Below are 17,896 nucleotides of genomic sequence, written 5' to 3' on the forward strand. Positions count from 1 at the left end.
ACTCTGATACGGATATTCGTATAATTTTTAACATTGGCACTTTGATACGGGTATTCGTATAATTTTTAAAACTTAGGATATGAAGACACAAATCTATATATTATATAATTATAAATTATATAAATTGACAATAAAGATTTACGTGTACAAATATGTTTTAGTTATTTTTTGTGTACAAAAATATTTTTCATATTCAAAATGATTTGTTCTTTATTTTTATGATCACAATAAAAATTTATACAATAAATTTGAATTTTTAAAAAATTAATGTGTTTGTCTTATTTAAAATTACGTTAAAATCGTATTAGAATTGTCAAAAATTTAACAAATGTTTTTTCAATTAGATACATGTCTTACAGATGTTCTACGAATACCGGTATCTGATATATGTATCTAACACAAAAACACTATTTAAGATGCGTATAATTTTCAAAACGTAGAACACAGGAACACGGAACTATATATTATATAGTTATGAATTATATAAATTAATAATAAAGATTTATGTGTACAAATATGTTTTTGTTTTTTTTGTGACGGATTCAAAATGATTTATTCCTTATTTTTATAATCATAATAAAAATATATACAATAAATTTGAATTTTTAAAAAATTAATGTGTTTGTCCTATTTAAAATTATGTTAAAATTCTACTCGAATTTTCAGAAATTTAACAAATATTTTTTCAATCAAATAAATATTTTACAAATATATTTGTTCGACACAAAGAGATCATTTAAAAGACGTGTCTAATCTTCGTATAATTACTGTATTCCAACTCTCGCAAAAGAGTAGTAATAGTGATGCAGACTTGGTTGCTGAGTTAAGGCCATGCATGTGAAGGAGAGCGACACCTCTGATGTTTAATAAAGAAAACTAGGAAACTATATACTGCTTCGTCACTGAACTCAACAATTTTAAATGGAAGATTCAAAGTACTTCTCAGAAGCAATAAATGATTCTCAAATATCAAATGTTAATACCATCGAAATGGGGAGAAAGAGGTTATCCACCACCAAAAAATATACATCATGCTTATCTTATCAGAATCCAGATGATAAGTCTGAACAAATTATAATAATTTTTTAAAACTTATTCAAACCATGATATAAAATATTAAATTAATTAATATTTTATGTTTTAAGTTTCTTTTGAGGTTATATTTTCAAGAAAGTAAATTCTCTTAAAAAAATATCCCCAAACATTTTAATTTTAATTTTTGAAACTAAAATTTGAAAAAATTGCATTTTGCAAACCGAGTCTCTAAACTATATATATATTTCATTTGTAAAGACAGTTTTGAACTGTGTCTGTGTGTGATTTAGACTTAAAAGTTAATCTCAAGAAAAAAAGTGTACATAGTAAATTTTCTATTAATTATTTATTTTTTCATAGAAAAAATTTATGAACACTTATATATAGGAGATTTAGATCTCAACATGAAGGTCGTGTTAGAAAAAAAAAAAGCTTTAATTATAATTTAGAATAATAATTCGTTATGAGTCTTTTTTTATAGAAGCTGTCTGCAATCCAGAAAACGGTGTTTAATGTTACTAAAGAGTATTTAATGAGTGTGTAATATAAAGAATGTTAGCAACACGTGTAATTAATATGGTATTTTTAACAACTTTTAAGGTCAAAATTTACTATTAAAAATAATACAACTGTGAATGAGATTTATTAATAAAAACTACTATAAGACTAGTGAAATTGTGTGAATTTCAGTAAATATAACTTATTTAATAATAAAAAATCATTGAATAATGCGCTTAAACTGTGTTATAAATTATAATATAAAAAGTGAACTCTCAAATATTTTTATCTGTTATTTTTGTCGATTTAATTGTGGTAGTTTATTTTTTTTATCAACCAATAAATAATAAATAAATAAGAGTATTTAAAAGATATTTTAATTCTTATAAAAAATTATTGAGTGTAGCAAATAATAGATCTGAGTATATATATTTCCCATAGACTTACATAATCTAAATTGTGGTAGCTCATAGAGTTATTCTTAGAGTTAAAAAAAAATATTGTGAGTTATTACTGCACATACTATAAAAGGTCACCTCATAATATATATGAGTGGATAAAAATGTCACTTATAAAAAAATCAAGTTGAATTAAATTTAAAGTTAATTTTTAAGATAATATAAGAGTCAAACTATTTTAACTAGGTTTTGTTAGACGAATGTGTTTGCTCTATCATATTACTATTGTACCACCCATAAATAATATATAGTTTCACATACGAGTTTGTTAGTCTCAATATAGAATGATGTGTTGAAGATCCTATCACGAGTTTCGACATGAAGTGATGAGTTAGAGATTTCATACTGATAAGAGATAAAAAAAAATCGATATATAAATGGATATGGCGTTTATAAAGTTTAAATTTTACTTATTTTAAGATTTTAAAGGAGAAACTTTTACACTTTGACTTTTAATTGTTTATCTTTATATCAAATTAAATTTTAATATTTAAAAAATGTAAATAGTTTATATATATAGAAAAGGTGTCTATGACAGAGACTGAAATTGGTAGATTAGTACTATATGAGTAAGAAAATTAAATGGAATGAGGTTGTTCTTTTGAAATCATATCTAACCTGCTATACAATAAATTCCATAATGAATCTGGTGTGATCTGAGAAGAAGCCCTAGTTGAAGAGACTCTGAAAGTTCATTGAATTTTGCATGCTGTTAACCTAGCTAGCCTCTCTACACGTTTTTTCAATCTTTCACATTTGTCACCATTTCACATATAGTTTTTGGTAGGTGGGTATGATATCAGTAGCTCAATAGCTATGCTATTTACTGTTCCTCTGCCATGTGCTACCAAACTCCAACTGCCAATTAAATCCTCAGACCAACAAATTTTTTATCTTCTTCATCTTCACTTCACCCACTTTTACTGATATGAAAGAACAGCCACACACTATTCCTAGGGTTTCACCTTCATCTCAGTACCCTATGTTTCTTCCACCTTTCTCAAGCTTAAATTCACTCACCACTGCTATCATAACTAACCAAATATGTTCATCTTCCAACAATCAAAGGAATAATGTGGTGGTACCACTACAAGAAAATCATGAAATAGAAACTAATTTTTAGAGACCAAAATAATTAGTTGCAATAGTAACTAAATTAGAGACCATTTTAGAAACTACATAAAAAATTAGTTTCTAAATTAGTTTCTATTATTGTTAAATAGTTTATAAATTGATATCTAATTAGCAACCAAAGTTTTAACTACCAATTATTTGGTCTCTAAAACCTTGGTTGCTAATTAGATACCAATTTAGAAATTATTTAACAATAATAAAAACTAATTTAGAAACCAACATTGTTTTTAGTTTCTAAAATTGTCTCTAATTTAGTTACTATTGCAACTAATTATTTTGGTTTCTAAAAATTTATTTCTATTACATGATTTTCTTGTAGTGTAGTGCACCTATGTTAGTTTATTAGGGTAAGTTTCAGAGGGTTTTTTGTTTTTTTATAAGAAATGGAACATCCTTCCAATGTTCCACTTTAATTTAATTCTTTTTTCTGATAGAATAAAAATATGTATCTATAATATTTAAATTCTTGTTAAGATTTAAGATTTAGAGATTAGGATTTAGGATTTAGAATTTAGAGTAACATTTTGTATATTTTTTAATATTTTTAATTTATTTTTTAAAATATTGATATTTTTGAATATGATAGACTTCACTTTATATTTGAACTGGTGGTAGACATTTTTCTTTGTGACAACTTTGATTTTCTATTAATATTTGAGTTGTTTTCTAATATAATTTATCTCATACAATCTATGCATTTCATACACAATGAATGAGGTGGTCATGTATGTTTTGGTGGTAGAGTATAGCTATTCATTTTGAGATTTTATATCTGTTCTTGGTCTCAGATAAGTTTGCATGTTGTACTGTTAAGATTCTTTTGATGTTTTATTTATTTATTTAGTATTTATTCTTGTTATTGTATAGATATAAATAACTCTCTTTTATATAAAGTTTTAACATGTATACGGGTTAAAATATATATATATATATATATATATATAACTGATTAAAAGTTACCAGAAAATTAGAATATAATTAGTAGTAAAGTACTTAATATTTAATATTATCTTAAAAACAATCTCATGCTTTTTAAAAATCTGATCATTATAAATAGAGAGAATTGTAAATAAGCTATTCATTAAACTATTTCTATTCTCCATAATTATTTACCATTAATTAATGATGTTAATTAAAATCTGTTTGATATGCTACTTTAAAAAATACAAATTAGACGTAGTTTATTTAGGATAAGTTTAAAATTAATAATTATAATATTTTGGAAAAAGTAAAAAAATATGAATTAATATTAAAAAAAAAAATCCCCACACATAGATTATTTTAAAGTAGAAGTACATTTCAAAGGAACAACCCACTCTAAACAAAGAAAAGTGATCACGTGAATGACTAGGAATATGATAACATTGTATATATTGTGGTATTGTAATATGGTAGTATTTAATGATGTGAGATTTTCTTGTCCATAAGAGGATATATAGTTTTATTTAAAGGAATCTGAAAACTTTATTTAAAATTTATATGCCTTAATATTTATAAAAAGTAGTATTTTTTCCCCTTAAAACATGTCTAGAGAAAGAATATTTTAAAAATTATTAATATTTTTCTTTCTTTGTCTCTCTTTTTATTTTTTGGTAATTATTTTAGATCACTTAACTAAACTATAAGAAAAAATATGTCTAAACGCAATTTATTATAAAAAAAATCACTAGAAAAAAACTAATTTTAGAGATGGAAATAATTATTTACTATATTAATTAAAATAAAGATTATTATATACTAAAAAATATTTATATGTAAAGTAATATCTATTATTAATAAAAAATTATAAAATATTTTATAAATTATATCAAGTTTGAGTTATCGAGATTTTAATTATTAATATTTTAGATTTTAATTTAATCTTTTAAATTTAAAATAAAAATAATTAGTAGTTAAAATCTTGATAACTAATGGTTAAATATTAATTTAAAAATTAATGTATAAATTTTTATTAATAATATAAACCACTTTAAATACTAATAATTTAGTTTATAAAATAATATTTAATTTAGTTAATATTAATATTTTTTATTTTTTTAGTTGTTAATTTTGTTTATAGTGTACGCAACAAGTATTATCATCTTCAAATGGGGAGATTTTTGTTTGATGAAAATGTGATGTGCAGAGTAAGCAATGAGTCAAGAATCAAGTTCCGGAAGGATTTGTGCATTGACCAGCTACCTCTCATACAAAGATTTGTTAGGTTTTATATAAATTTTTGTTTTTTTTTTTATATATTCTTCCACCTATTAAGAAAACAAATTCTTGCTTTAAGGAAGCAGAAATTAGAGAAAGATTAGTACATGGAAAAATAATATATGGATGGAAATGATGTTTTAAAGAAGAAAATGGTTTGAATGATATTGGTTATACATTATGAATTGTTTTTTTTTATTTTTTATGTTGATGTGAGATCTAAGTGAAATAATTTTATAATTGAAAGTGTGACTAAAAATATGTGATAGGCAGGTATTATAAAGTGGACTTTAAGTTTAACTTAATCACATAAAATTAGTTCATGTGGTGAAGTTTGCATCCACAGTGTATGAGACAACATATTATGGGTGGTCCGATAACGATCCGATAGCGAGTGACACAATAGGTCCAACAAACACTCGTTAGGATAGGCTTTAAATGACTCTGATATCATATGACAAAGTGAACTTTAAGCTTAACTCAACCCCATAAAACCGGTTAAAAAGATAAACAAGAAAAATAAGAAAGAAAAAAGGATGGTGATGGATTTGAAGATTACTACAATGGAAGAAGAAATGATGCAGCACCATTCTTGGGACCAATCAACCAGCTGGATGTCTAACCTCATGCGAGGGGTATGGGGACTGGGAACACTCCAAGGTTTATATTATTTGTGCTCAAACCAACATTTATAAACTAATTATGTATAATATTTTTTTTTAATAGAATTGGAATAAGAGATTGATTATTCTTTTTTTTTAATTGATCGATCGTCTCTTCTCGTTGAAACCATCTTTGTGTTCTTCTATCACTCATCCACTTCTCATTTCTGTTATCTCTAAGTTCAAATGTTACCGGTAAAAGACACTTTGATGCTCAAGTAAAATTTCGATATTCTACACTTGATGCTATTTATACTGAATTATGACGTATCTAATTTTTGAAATCTATACCTATTTATATGATTATCATGAATCCTTTATTATTGGACCGGATTAAGGTTTTGAATCACAATTAAGATGTTTGACCATTTATTAGTCTTGTTGATTTTCTCTTTAGACATAATAAATTTAGTCTTATTGGTTGATCTTGACCAAGTACTAGACTTTCAAGTATCATGCGGATCCGATCAATGCAAATATAATTTATTCCTTATCCATAAAATTATTATTAACTTGGAATCACAATTATTACTATTCTCATCTTCTTTAAAACATAAAAAACCTTCCATGTAACAATAAAGAACGTATTTGCCACTTAATGATTCGTTTGTATCCAATATCTTGCCCTATATTATAAATACTTCTACATTTTCATATGGTTTAAGTTCATGTCCTTTACTTTTTCTCCTTTTTAATTGTAATTATTACATGGAAAATTTCTAGAAATTGAGGACCACATTTTCATATATATATAGTGCATGTGAAGAAAACCCCACGTTAATCATTACGTACGTATTCATTACGAAGTTGGCGCGAGGTCCTGCAATTGTAAGGTAGGCACCTTTTTATTTTAGGACTCTATCACACATCAAATATAAATACAAATATATAATAAATACAAATATCACTTTATAAATTTTATAAATTGATTTTATCAAGTTAAAATCAACTTCTTAATAAAAAATAAAAATATAATAACTCGAGTTTAAAAATAAAATGGAGACACAAATATCACAAAACAAAATATTAGAAAAGATTAGTAGATTATGAGGATGATATGTTAAGAAAAACAGAGAGTGGCTTTAACTTTAACAAAAAAACATAAAAACTTCCCCTTTTTATGAAATTCCGGTATAGGTGTCGTGATATTGTCTTTGAGAATGACCCTAAAAGTTTTGCACATGTCAAACATTGTATTTAAAGAAATTCTCCCATAATTTAATTTCTTTAATAACTTTAAATTTTTTTAGTTTACATATCAAACTGAAAGATACAGTTTATATTTAAATATAATATATATCTATATATATATATATATATATATATATTATCAAACTCTTGCTTTGCAAAAAGACTTGCTTTATGAACATTAGATTAAGAAATTAGATGAGCATCACATTTATGAAAAACAATTAATTCAGTTAAACCTTGTGGAGTTTGTCAACTGTTTCTTGTCATAATTGAGCAAGATACATATTAATTTTCATTAATAATCATTAATTATGAATAGTTTGACTTTATATCTTTAAACAAAATAATTAAGTTCAAGCAAGCTCTAGTGAAAAACAAAAAGAGAAGAATATTGGTCAAAAGCTTCACTTCCTCATTTTTCAAAAATTGAAAAAAATAATAATTTTTTAATTTTTATATTCCTATTTTTTATTAATCATGAGAAACTCCTCTGTTAATATAAGAATATGTAGAATAATGGTAATAACATTTTTTTTTACCTAAACAGACATAAGGTTAGGATATTAACATTTTCTATATAAATGAAAAAGTAATTTTAAAGACTCCTCATTCTCTTTATCCGAAGTATATGTTTGTTTCACTTAATAGTTTCACAACTCATTACAAATAATTTACATATATTTTCCTTTATTAATCCTAAAATGTCTTTTAATGAACTAGAAATACAAAGTAATTATATATTCCAATTTAGATATTTTATAATTGAAAGTAAGAAAAAAAGAATGTAATTAAAGGACTTAGCCATGTCCCATTTGTCTGTTTTGTAGCTTAAAAGGTTGTGAAACATTCTCTCTATACATATGCTAATTATAAGAGATAACAAGTAGAATTTTGTATGTTAATTAAGCAAAATAATTGGAAAATCCAGAAGCAATGGTTTTATTTGTGGGTGATGGATTTATTGGAGTGGAGATTCAAGACCATCTTGAGAAGAAAGTGAATGGAGGGTTTGGTGCCTCTGGGAAGGGAAGGATGGCATCTTCCTGAAAGAGGGTCTCTTTTCAAGCTGTTGAATGGTTCTCTTGGCATAAAGTGTCTGAAACAGTGGTGATGCTCTCTCCTTCAACTTCAGAACAACGAAGAACAGAAGTCTGTAACCTATCAGAATCACAAATAGAGCTGCCAAATCCCACCACTTTGAATGGTTTAATTCAATGCCTAACATGTGTGTGATCACATATTCTCCATTCAATTTTGGATCACCAGGTATCAGAGGTTCAAACTCAAGCCCAAGCAAGTCATTCTTGTAGGCACCCTACATTGAAAATACCAATACAAATCTTAATTATATTTCTTAGACTGTGTTATCCTTCAAAGTATACTTAGGCACAGTTGTTCAGATTTAGAGACACTTAAGATTTGATGAACATGTTAAGTAAGCTACCTGTATTGCCCATGAACCATAACTGATATATGAAATGGGGTAGCGCCAAACTGGCTTTGGAAGATCAGACAGCAACCTGAAGAATCCAGAGGTCATCATCATGATTCCCTGCAAATAATTCAAAGTTTGATTACTACTTAACATATGTGCCACATTTTTCAAGAACAAATTAATCTCCTTTGAATTAAAGGCATAGGTATTCAGCTGGAGGTTTTACTAATATATGTTGCAATTTTATCTCTTAACTACTGAAATGGGTATAAAATTAAAAGTTCACAAAAATGATGACACGACTTTATTTGTGTCAACTTGACACAACTTTATTCATGCATGCTAAGGTGACATAACTTTAATATTCGTGCTAAGGTGGCAGAACTTTAATGTATCAGAACTGAAACCATGTTAAGATGGTACTAATTCTGTAAGTCATGTGAAGGTGATACTATCTATTCATTTTGATAGTTTTTAAAAAATTTACCCATTTGAGTAATTAAGAGATAAAATTACGCTATATGAGTAAAAATCTCTATTTAATTAATTGATCTTACTATTATTCCAGCCCCTGTGATTATTCCCATGAGGAAATTTGGAACAAGTGAAGCCACAACCATCATGAGGCTCTCTATTACAGAAATGCAGCTGTAGATGTTGATGGTGAAAAACACAAAGTGACTGATCCCTGGCCTGAATTTCACCATGTTATAGGTGATGGTGCTAGATGTAAGAGCAATAGCAACCAAGAATGGGAAAGAAGAAAGGAAGTTGGATAAAATATATGCTGCAACTCCATAGTATCCATTAAGCCTTTCTCGATAAAATACCTGTTTCATGCAAACCAATCAATTCAAAACCTCATAGCCAAGCCTAAAAGTTTAACAACTACACACTTGTCTCATTTCTCAAATCAAATTTTACCTTCATTTCTTCAATGAATGATGGAAAGCCCCCAATTGACATGAATGTCATAAATCCTGATATGAATGCACCACAGGCACCACGGGCCAAGATGGAAGTGTAGCTATAGCCAATGTCAAAATAAACTGTTCCCACACATATGGAAACAATTATGTAAATTATGATCCTCAACCAGTAGTACCCCACATCTCTGCACATGTTCACAAATGATCTCTTTGTCAGAGTTGTGAGTTGCTTCCACCAACTAGCTTCACTTCCATGTTGTGTAGAAGGTTGAAGCCCTTCCTGCAACACAACATTCATAACCACCAACACAGTTAATCTTCTATGATAATGCTATGTTTTGCTTTTCTTTTAAGACCACTCAGTGTCCTATGAATTTCAGTTCAGCATATATAGTATCTTTTGAAAAGGCATACATCTGTAGATAGTTGTTGAATTCTGGTCTTTGCCCTTCTGGCATGTGTTGAACGCCTATATTTCTCCACTAGCATTGACTTGATCTCTGCTGTAGCCAAATTCACGAAAGGATCTGCTGAATTTGGAATATCCTGATAAGGGAAAATAGAGAGAGCAACTCCATGTATCAGTATAAGCATTAAAGCTAAAATTAGACCTTCAAAGGGAAGCTCAACTTGTTATCAACATCTATATTTCTATGCTTTAAATCTGTCTAGCATTACACACACAAAATAGTTTCTGGGGGATAAGAAAAGAACTCACATATATATAAACCAAAAAACATATTATTAGAATTAAGAACATACATGAATTCTCTGAGATCCCTTCAGAGTAGCTGTAACAATGTCGAAATCAGAATTGATGCATCGTAGGAAGTGATCAGAAGGATTTCTTTTGCGTGGACAAGGGAAACCAGCTTCAGCAAAAAACTGTAAAAGAAATTGAAAAGAAAAAATAGGCATTGCAGCTGAGTTTCTGACCTCAAAGTAACCAAATAGAGATCAAATTGTGACCATATTTTGGTGCTTACAACAAACATGAAATCATAATCAAGGGGAAGACATGAGTTAAAGTAACCATTTTACATCATTGAAGAAAGAATATTCACATAATTGTACCTCAATTGCTGATTTTGCTTCTCCAAAATAAACTGTTTCACCGCCAGATAGCAAGAAAAGGTCATCAAAGAGTGCAAAGACTTCACTGCTGGGCTGGTGAATGGAAGAGATAACAGTTCTTCCATCACGAGCAACATTTCTGAGAGTTTGAACAACAAAAAATGCTGAGGCACTGTCAAGGCCACTGGTGGGTTCATCAAGGAACAGTAAGCGAGGCATTGTAAGGATCTCAAGTGCAATGCTGAGCCTCTTCTTCTCCCCTCCACTTATACCTCTCAAGTGCCAGTTACCAATCAACCTATCAGCACAATCTTGCAGACCCATTTCTATGATTGTTCCATCGATGAGGCTGTTAACTTCTTCTTTGCTCATTGATGTTGGAAGACGAAGATGAGCCGAGTAGGATACAGTTTCCTTCACTGTAAGGGTTCCCAGAAGCACATCCTCTTGAGTTACATAAGCCTGAACAAATTTCAACATGCAGAATCACCATATGTTTCTGCTAATTGCACTCAAAGTTAAGTTATTGCAAACTCAGTTTCAGGAAAATATTTTCAGATTGAGAATTATACGATAACTACCAGAAAATCACTAAATAAAAACTAATTTTAAAGATAAAAAATAATTAATTTCTATTATTGGTATCTAAAATAATTTCTATTATTCATATAAATTAGTTTTTAAATTAATATCTAATTAGTTACTAAGATTTTACCTACTAATTACTTTAAATTCTAAAATTAGTAGCTAAAATCTCAATATCTAATTAGATATCAATTTAGAAACTAGTTTATAAATTTTACTAACAATAAAAATTAATTTAGATACCAATAATTTTTTTAGTTTCTAAAATAATTTAATTAATGCTACTTCACTTACAACACCACCGTAACCCAGGCCTTTTTTCTTCCCATTTAGAAGAACATTTCCTGTCATAACCACATTTTTTGAGAGTCTACCTGCAACCAAATCAAGACATTGAAATTTAGAAAAATGTATTATTAATTATTAAACAATGCTGAAAAATTATGAACCAACTTTTAGAAGCATATGACATCACTATATCTCTTGTTGAACAGAAAATTGATCTAAAATTCATCAGCAATTTTCTCTCTAGGATATAACTCTGTCCAGAAATATTTTAACTGCTGAATGATCTGGAAGAAACTGAGGAAGCTAATTACTTGATGTACTAATTGTATTTTTTGAGGAAAAGGGATGCAAGAACTATAGCACAACATTTTCTGTTGCTCTTTTTGATGAAAAAAAAACAACTGTGCAATTCCCAAAGATGATTATGAAGTTTGACTTTTTGCTCATACACTATATCCCATATATAACATAACAGGTCTTAGATACATGGAAAAAAAAATACACCTCTTCCCTTCACAGAAAAAATAATACAATTAATACTTTTAATTAGATGAAATTTTATAATGGATGAAATTTTGCATAAAATATAAAAAAAAAACAATAAAAAAATCATTAAATAATAACTAAAATTAGAAATAAAAAATAATTAGTCATTATATTAACTAAATTAGATACTACTTTAGAAACTAAAAATTAATTGTATCTAAAGTTATTTTTATTATTAATAAAAATTTATAAAATGATTTCTAAATTAGTACATAAATAAACTATTAAAATTTTAACTACTAATATTTTAGATTCTAAATTAGTTTCTAAAACACTAATAGAGATTAATTTAAAATAAAAAATAAAAAATAACTAAAAGTTTAGTATCTAATAATTAAATATCAATTTAAAAACTCTTTTATAAATTTTTATTAATAATAAAAACTACTTATATCAATAATTATTTTAGTTTATAAAATTATCTCTAATTTAGTCAAATAGTAACCAATTATTTTAATCTCTAAAATTAATTTTTATTATGATTTTCTTGCAGTGAAAACACTATTATCTCATAAATTTTTTTATTATATATAAAAATGACATTTTTAGAATTACTAATTAAAATATATATAAATTTAAATTGATCAAACCAACTTATATAAATAATAAAAATTACTTTATACATTAATAATTTTTAAATTTATAAAATAATATCTAATATTTTAGAAAACAATAATTAATTTATATATTGATGCATTCATGGCTAAATTTTCAAGTGAGATAACTTGATAATGAAGGACAGATTATACATCATTCAGGTAACGCTTCTGTGATAGGTGAATGTTTAAAGAAGTGCAGAGACGAATCTGAGACCAAATCTCATTACTACTAAACAGTGAAAACGACAACACAAAAGCCTGAAAAAATGAACAGAAAACCCATGGGCCACATGGCGTAAAATCTATCATGTTAATGTTCATGGAAGTTTGAAATGTGCAGTAGTATAATCATCTACTTTCACTCTTTTAGTGAAAGGTTTTTCATGTGGAACACCTCATCATAAATAAACTAAATTGCCATATAAATAAGCCCCTTCAAAATCCGTGAGGTAGGTTATGGTGGTGGTTATGCACTTTAATATGCAGTTTCAATCTCATCGTTCCAACCACCAAAATTGAAGACGCGCCTACTATAATGCATAGGGAGCGATTAACTTGTCCTTTTCAATGTCAATTATCAGAAATTTCCATAGTTAATGAATGGAGAATTAATTAATAACCCCATCACGCTGCTATGATTAAGAGCTGCATAATCATGTTAAAAGAGTTTTCTGTCAAAACAAAGAAACTTGAAAGTTTCCCTTTGTCATTATTTGAAGATCAAACATGTTAATTTAGATATTACAGTATAAGATCAAAACTTGAGATTTCTTCACAGGAAATTAGATGGTCTGTTATTCATGTGAAGTGATGAGTGGTTGGAGATCACAGTACCCCACCATGGACCAAAATATTAAAACAGGAAAAAAATCAAATTTTTTTAGCAAATTCAACGCTGTAAACCACTTAAAGTTTTGATTAAACAATCCCAAATATGAATCTCAATAGGGAAAGATCCAAGTCCCAATTTTGAGCTACCCCAGATGAATGAAAGAATTTGCACACCAAAAGCAGAACAGACAGGAACTAAAGGTGGAACTTTTTCTTTCTTGGCCTAAAACTGGTAAAAAATTGTTTTGAGAAAGAGTGAGGGTGACCATGCAGTTGAACACATGATGTTAGCACAAGAAAAAAAAGTGTGACATGAGATGGATATACAACTACCTGCAAGTGAATCAAGAAGGGTGGATTTTCCAGAACCAGAAGGACCCATTATAGCCATGATTCTGCCAGGCTCAGCATAGCCATTGAGACCATTAAGCAGTCTCTTGGTGGGTCCTTTTCCAAAGTTTGGTAGCACCACTCTGAGATCTTGCCAAGCCAAGAAGCTCCCTCTGTCAAGGCCCGTGTAGGGCACATCCCTATCAGTCTCAGCAGCAGCAGCACCCCAGTTGGAGGGTTTGCTGCGATCGGTGGCTGCAGCCTCAATCTCCATGTTGTTCTTGAGCTAGCTATGGAAGTTTGACCTAAAGATGATGAAAGTGAACATAAAATAGAGTTAAAGGAAGATAGAAAAAGAGTTATAGGAAGGAAAAGAAAGCATGGAAAGAGTGATTGGCAACAAATACCAAACAACTAACTATTAATGGTGTCATCAACTGAATTAGAGAAACTTATGAAGAGAGAGAGAGAAGAGTTAATGGGTTGAAGATGAACAGATCAGAAGCATACGGGTGGCAAGTAAGGGAAATTAATGTGAGAGTAACAGGTGCATAGATGTATACCATGCTTTCTGATGGCACCACCATGAATGCTGCTGTCAGTTTCAACATCTCTACTTTTACATCTTCTCATTAACCAAAATTCTAAAAACATATTTCTAATTTTTTTTCTCTAATACACCCTCCATTTCATTTTTTATTAGTCCAATATTTAAGAAAAATGATTTTTTTTAATTATCAATTTTAATATAACATTAATTAACTACTGTTTTCATCTTTTATGTTTGTATTCTGTACCAAAAAGACAATTTATGTATATATAGATACAAAAATTGTTGAAAAACATATATTTGATATTGTTTATAATAATATAATCATATTTTAATTTATTATGGTGTGAAGTGTGTCTCTTCATTGAGAGTGTTAATATATATATATATATATATATATATATATATATATATATATTGTGATATAAAATAAAAATATATATATTATTTTATTGAAAATAAATTATTGCATTGTTCGATTTATTTAAAACGACACATGAAATTAACTTACTATCTTCCTGTTACATGTTATTTGTGTGACTATCTCATTCTAAAAATTGTCGAAGGATAATAGTTATTTCATTAAATGAAATAGTGAAATCTGATACATGGTTTAATTTTGTGATGATTGTTTAAAATTTATATAAAATGATTTAGTTAAAAATATAAAAATGCTAAGACTATTAATTTAAATATTTTAAATTATTAATAGTACATCAAATTTAGTTTTTAAATCGTTAATAAAAATATAAATTTGATAAAATAACGTTAAATAAACTTTTCATCTAAATTTGTGGGAATAAATATGTATATGGTCGAGATGTTCTAAGCATTACTCACAATATTTCCAACATATAAATTAGTCTAAATAGATTTTCAAGAAAATCATGAAGAAATTAAACTAAATTATTTTTTATTTTTAAATTATTTTTTATTATTGTTAAATAATTTTTAAATTGGTATCTAATTAGCAAACAAGGTTTTTGCTACCAAATTTATAATTTTTTAAAAAACAATATGAATCTAATAATATTTAATGTCTTCAACTATCCAATATCGAATATTAAGTGTTAATTTGAGTATTCAACAACCTTTTCTAAGTATCATATCCACTTGAATAAAAAATAAACTTCAAAAAACCCTCACAAACCCACAACGAATTAGAAAAAACAAGATCCATACAATAACCAAATAAAACACATAATGCTGAAAATTAAGTATATTGTAAAAGTATGTCTAACATATATAAAAAAACATAATGATGGAATAATAACTATCTTGTAAAAGTAGATCTAACATAGTATTCCTAAATTTTGAACTTCTGAATTTATTTTATATTATAGATTAACATGAAGTTATGATTTTTTTTTTAAATATTTATACTTCGACTTTAATCAAATTTATTTACAGTTAAGTATTCAATGTTTTTTTTATCTATATATAGTTTTTTTTTTCATTTAGTAACATGGGTTATTTATGAGCCATTACGTTGATTAAAATATTTGAAAGGCAACCTAAATCGAATTCCATCACTAGATTTCGCTATCTAAAAAATATAAATATATATAATATAAACTCATGTCAAATAATAAAACAATAAAAATACATTATATAATATATTATAATGGATGGAATAAAATAAAATGTTAAGGTGCATGAATAGTTAAGTGAGTGAACATTAATTACCCTAATTTTGTTAGTATTCATGTCTAGAAAAACAGGATAATATATTGAATATCATAATTCGTGTTTAGGGTTTCATATATCATGCCATTTTAAGGAGGAGAAGAAAAAAAACATGATATGAAACCTAAACAAAATGGACATCTAACGATTTTTTTAAAAAAATTTAATGAGGAATTATTATATTGTACAAGTACATGCAGATAAAAACTAATTAGCATTTATGAGGAGGTTGTTATCAATAAATATTAAAATAGAAAAGAATAATAATCACAATAACCATAATTATTATAATAATAATAATAATAATAATAAATGTATTATATATAAATATAGAATAAAAATTAATTAAAATTAAAATCTATGATATCAATGTTCTAAAATTGACGAAGATTATATTTAATAATACATTAAATATCAATTTTCTTTTACATACACTACAAGAAAATGATTAAATAGTAACTAAATTTAGAGACAAAAATAATTAGTCAATATATTAACTAATTTGGATACTAATTTAGAAACTAAAAATTATTAGTATCTAATGTGATTTCTATTATTAATGAAATATTATAAAATAGTTTCTAAATTGATACCTAAATTAGCTACCAAAGTCTTAACTACTAATATTTTAGATTTTAAATTAGTGTCTAAAAGACTAATTTAGACATAAGTAGTTAGTAGCTAAAACTTTGGTAGCTAATAGTTAGATATCAATTTAGAAACTATTTTTTATAAATTTTTATTAATAATAGAAACTAATTTAGATACCAATAAACTTTTAGTTTATAAAATGATCTCTAATTTATCTAATATTGTGACTAATTATTTTAATTTTTAAAATTAATTTTTATTTAACAATTTTCTCGAAAGAAAAAAATAAAAAGTGAGTGAGAAGTCAATTAATTTTATGGTCACAAGTTGAGTTGATAAAATAAAGTTAGATAAGTATAAATATATATATATATATATATAGGTATGGGATAGGTTATGCCCACACCACAAATGAAGAAACTTCTCTTATGTTATGAACCTATTTTCACTAATTGTCGGCACAAAAAGTTCCTTCACTGTAACAAACATCTGAAGACAAGTTTTGGCTTTCAACCTTTGACATGAAATAGTAGTAATCATAATAAAATAATGTCTTTTTATTGTTAATCCAACTCTTGTTAGACCAAACTCTTCTGGCACACAATAAATAGAAACTGTTTTTAAAATTTTGTGTCATTGAAGAAGAATTTGGTGGAACCAAATTTCAATTTGAAAACTATTGTTTCACATCCTGTAAAAATATTCATTTTACAATCCCTTATAATAATATTTTTAATTAAAAAATGAAATAAATGTAATTAAAATATTATTTTATTGAATTGTTAAATGGATGTACTTACCATTTCACAGCTTTAAAGTATCAGCACTGGTTTCAATTTGAGTTACTTGGACTAGATAGTGATTCTAAAAAAAAAAGTCCAAGTATATAAAGTATTAAAATACTTGTATTTTGATTTTTAAGAAAACCTTTGTATTAAAAAAACTGGTGTCATTATATATATTATTAAAAATAACAAAATCTGTGAATATGACATTACTTGGTAGAGTTTTTATTTGTAGTTAAAAATTGATTGAATTTTCTAGCATTATAGGAGAATGTAATATACATAATTATTTTAATATACTTTAAAATTATTTATACGCATATACAGTAACATATACTTTAAAAAAGATTATAAGTATATAAAATGTCATTATACAGAAATTAAAAATGATAAACTCAACTCCTGTACAATAGTAAAATAAAAAATAAGAAAATTTAAATGAAAAATAATTATAGTGATGTCACGTGTCATTATATAATAAATAGATTGTTTA

At 26.6% G+C, this 17,896-nt stretch overlaps 1 protein-coding gene across 4 annotated transcripts; it reads right to left on the reverse strand.

Annotated features, from left to right (window-relative positions):
• Positions 1 to 7,959: 7,959 nt before the first annotated feature.
• LOC137820065 (ABC transporter G family member 15-like) lies at positions 7,960 to 14,458 on the reverse strand. Of its 4 annotated transcripts, none has more exons than XM_068623862.1 (10): positions 14,355 to 14,458; positions 13,795 to 14,096; positions 11,492 to 11,571; positions 10,613 to 11,074; positions 10,301 to 10,423; positions 9,953 to 10,084; positions 9,534 to 9,818; positions 9,167 to 9,439; positions 8,619 to 8,726; positions 7,960 to 8,489 (listed from the first exon to the last, which is right to left on the reverse strand). In XM_068623862.1, the coding sequence occupies exons 2-10, from the start codon at positions 14,063 to 14,065 to the stop codon at positions 8,133 to 8,135; spliced, it is 2,091 nt and encodes a 696-aa protein (XP_068479963.1). In that variant the 5' UTR covers positions 14,066 to 14,096; positions 14,355 to 14,458; the 3' UTR covers positions 7,960 to 8,132. The 4 variants fall into 4 exon arrangements, with proteins under 4 accessions (XP_068479963.1, XP_068479948.1, XP_068479971.1 ...); XM_068623847.1 differs by having other exon boundaries at positions 14,199 to 14,424; XM_068623870.1 differs by lacking the exon at positions 14,355 to 14,458 and adding an exon at positions 14,211 to 14,317.
• Between the last annotated feature and the right edge of the window lie 3,438 nt (positions 14,459 to 17,896).

Source organism: Phaseolus vulgaris, chromosome 11 (assembly GCF_000499845.2).
Source record: "Phaseolus vulgaris cultivar G19833 chromosome 11, P. vulgaris v2.0, whole genome shotgun sequence".
NCBI lineage: Eukaryota > Viridiplantae > Streptophyta > Magnoliopsida > Fabales > Fabaceae > Phaseolus > Phaseolus vulgaris.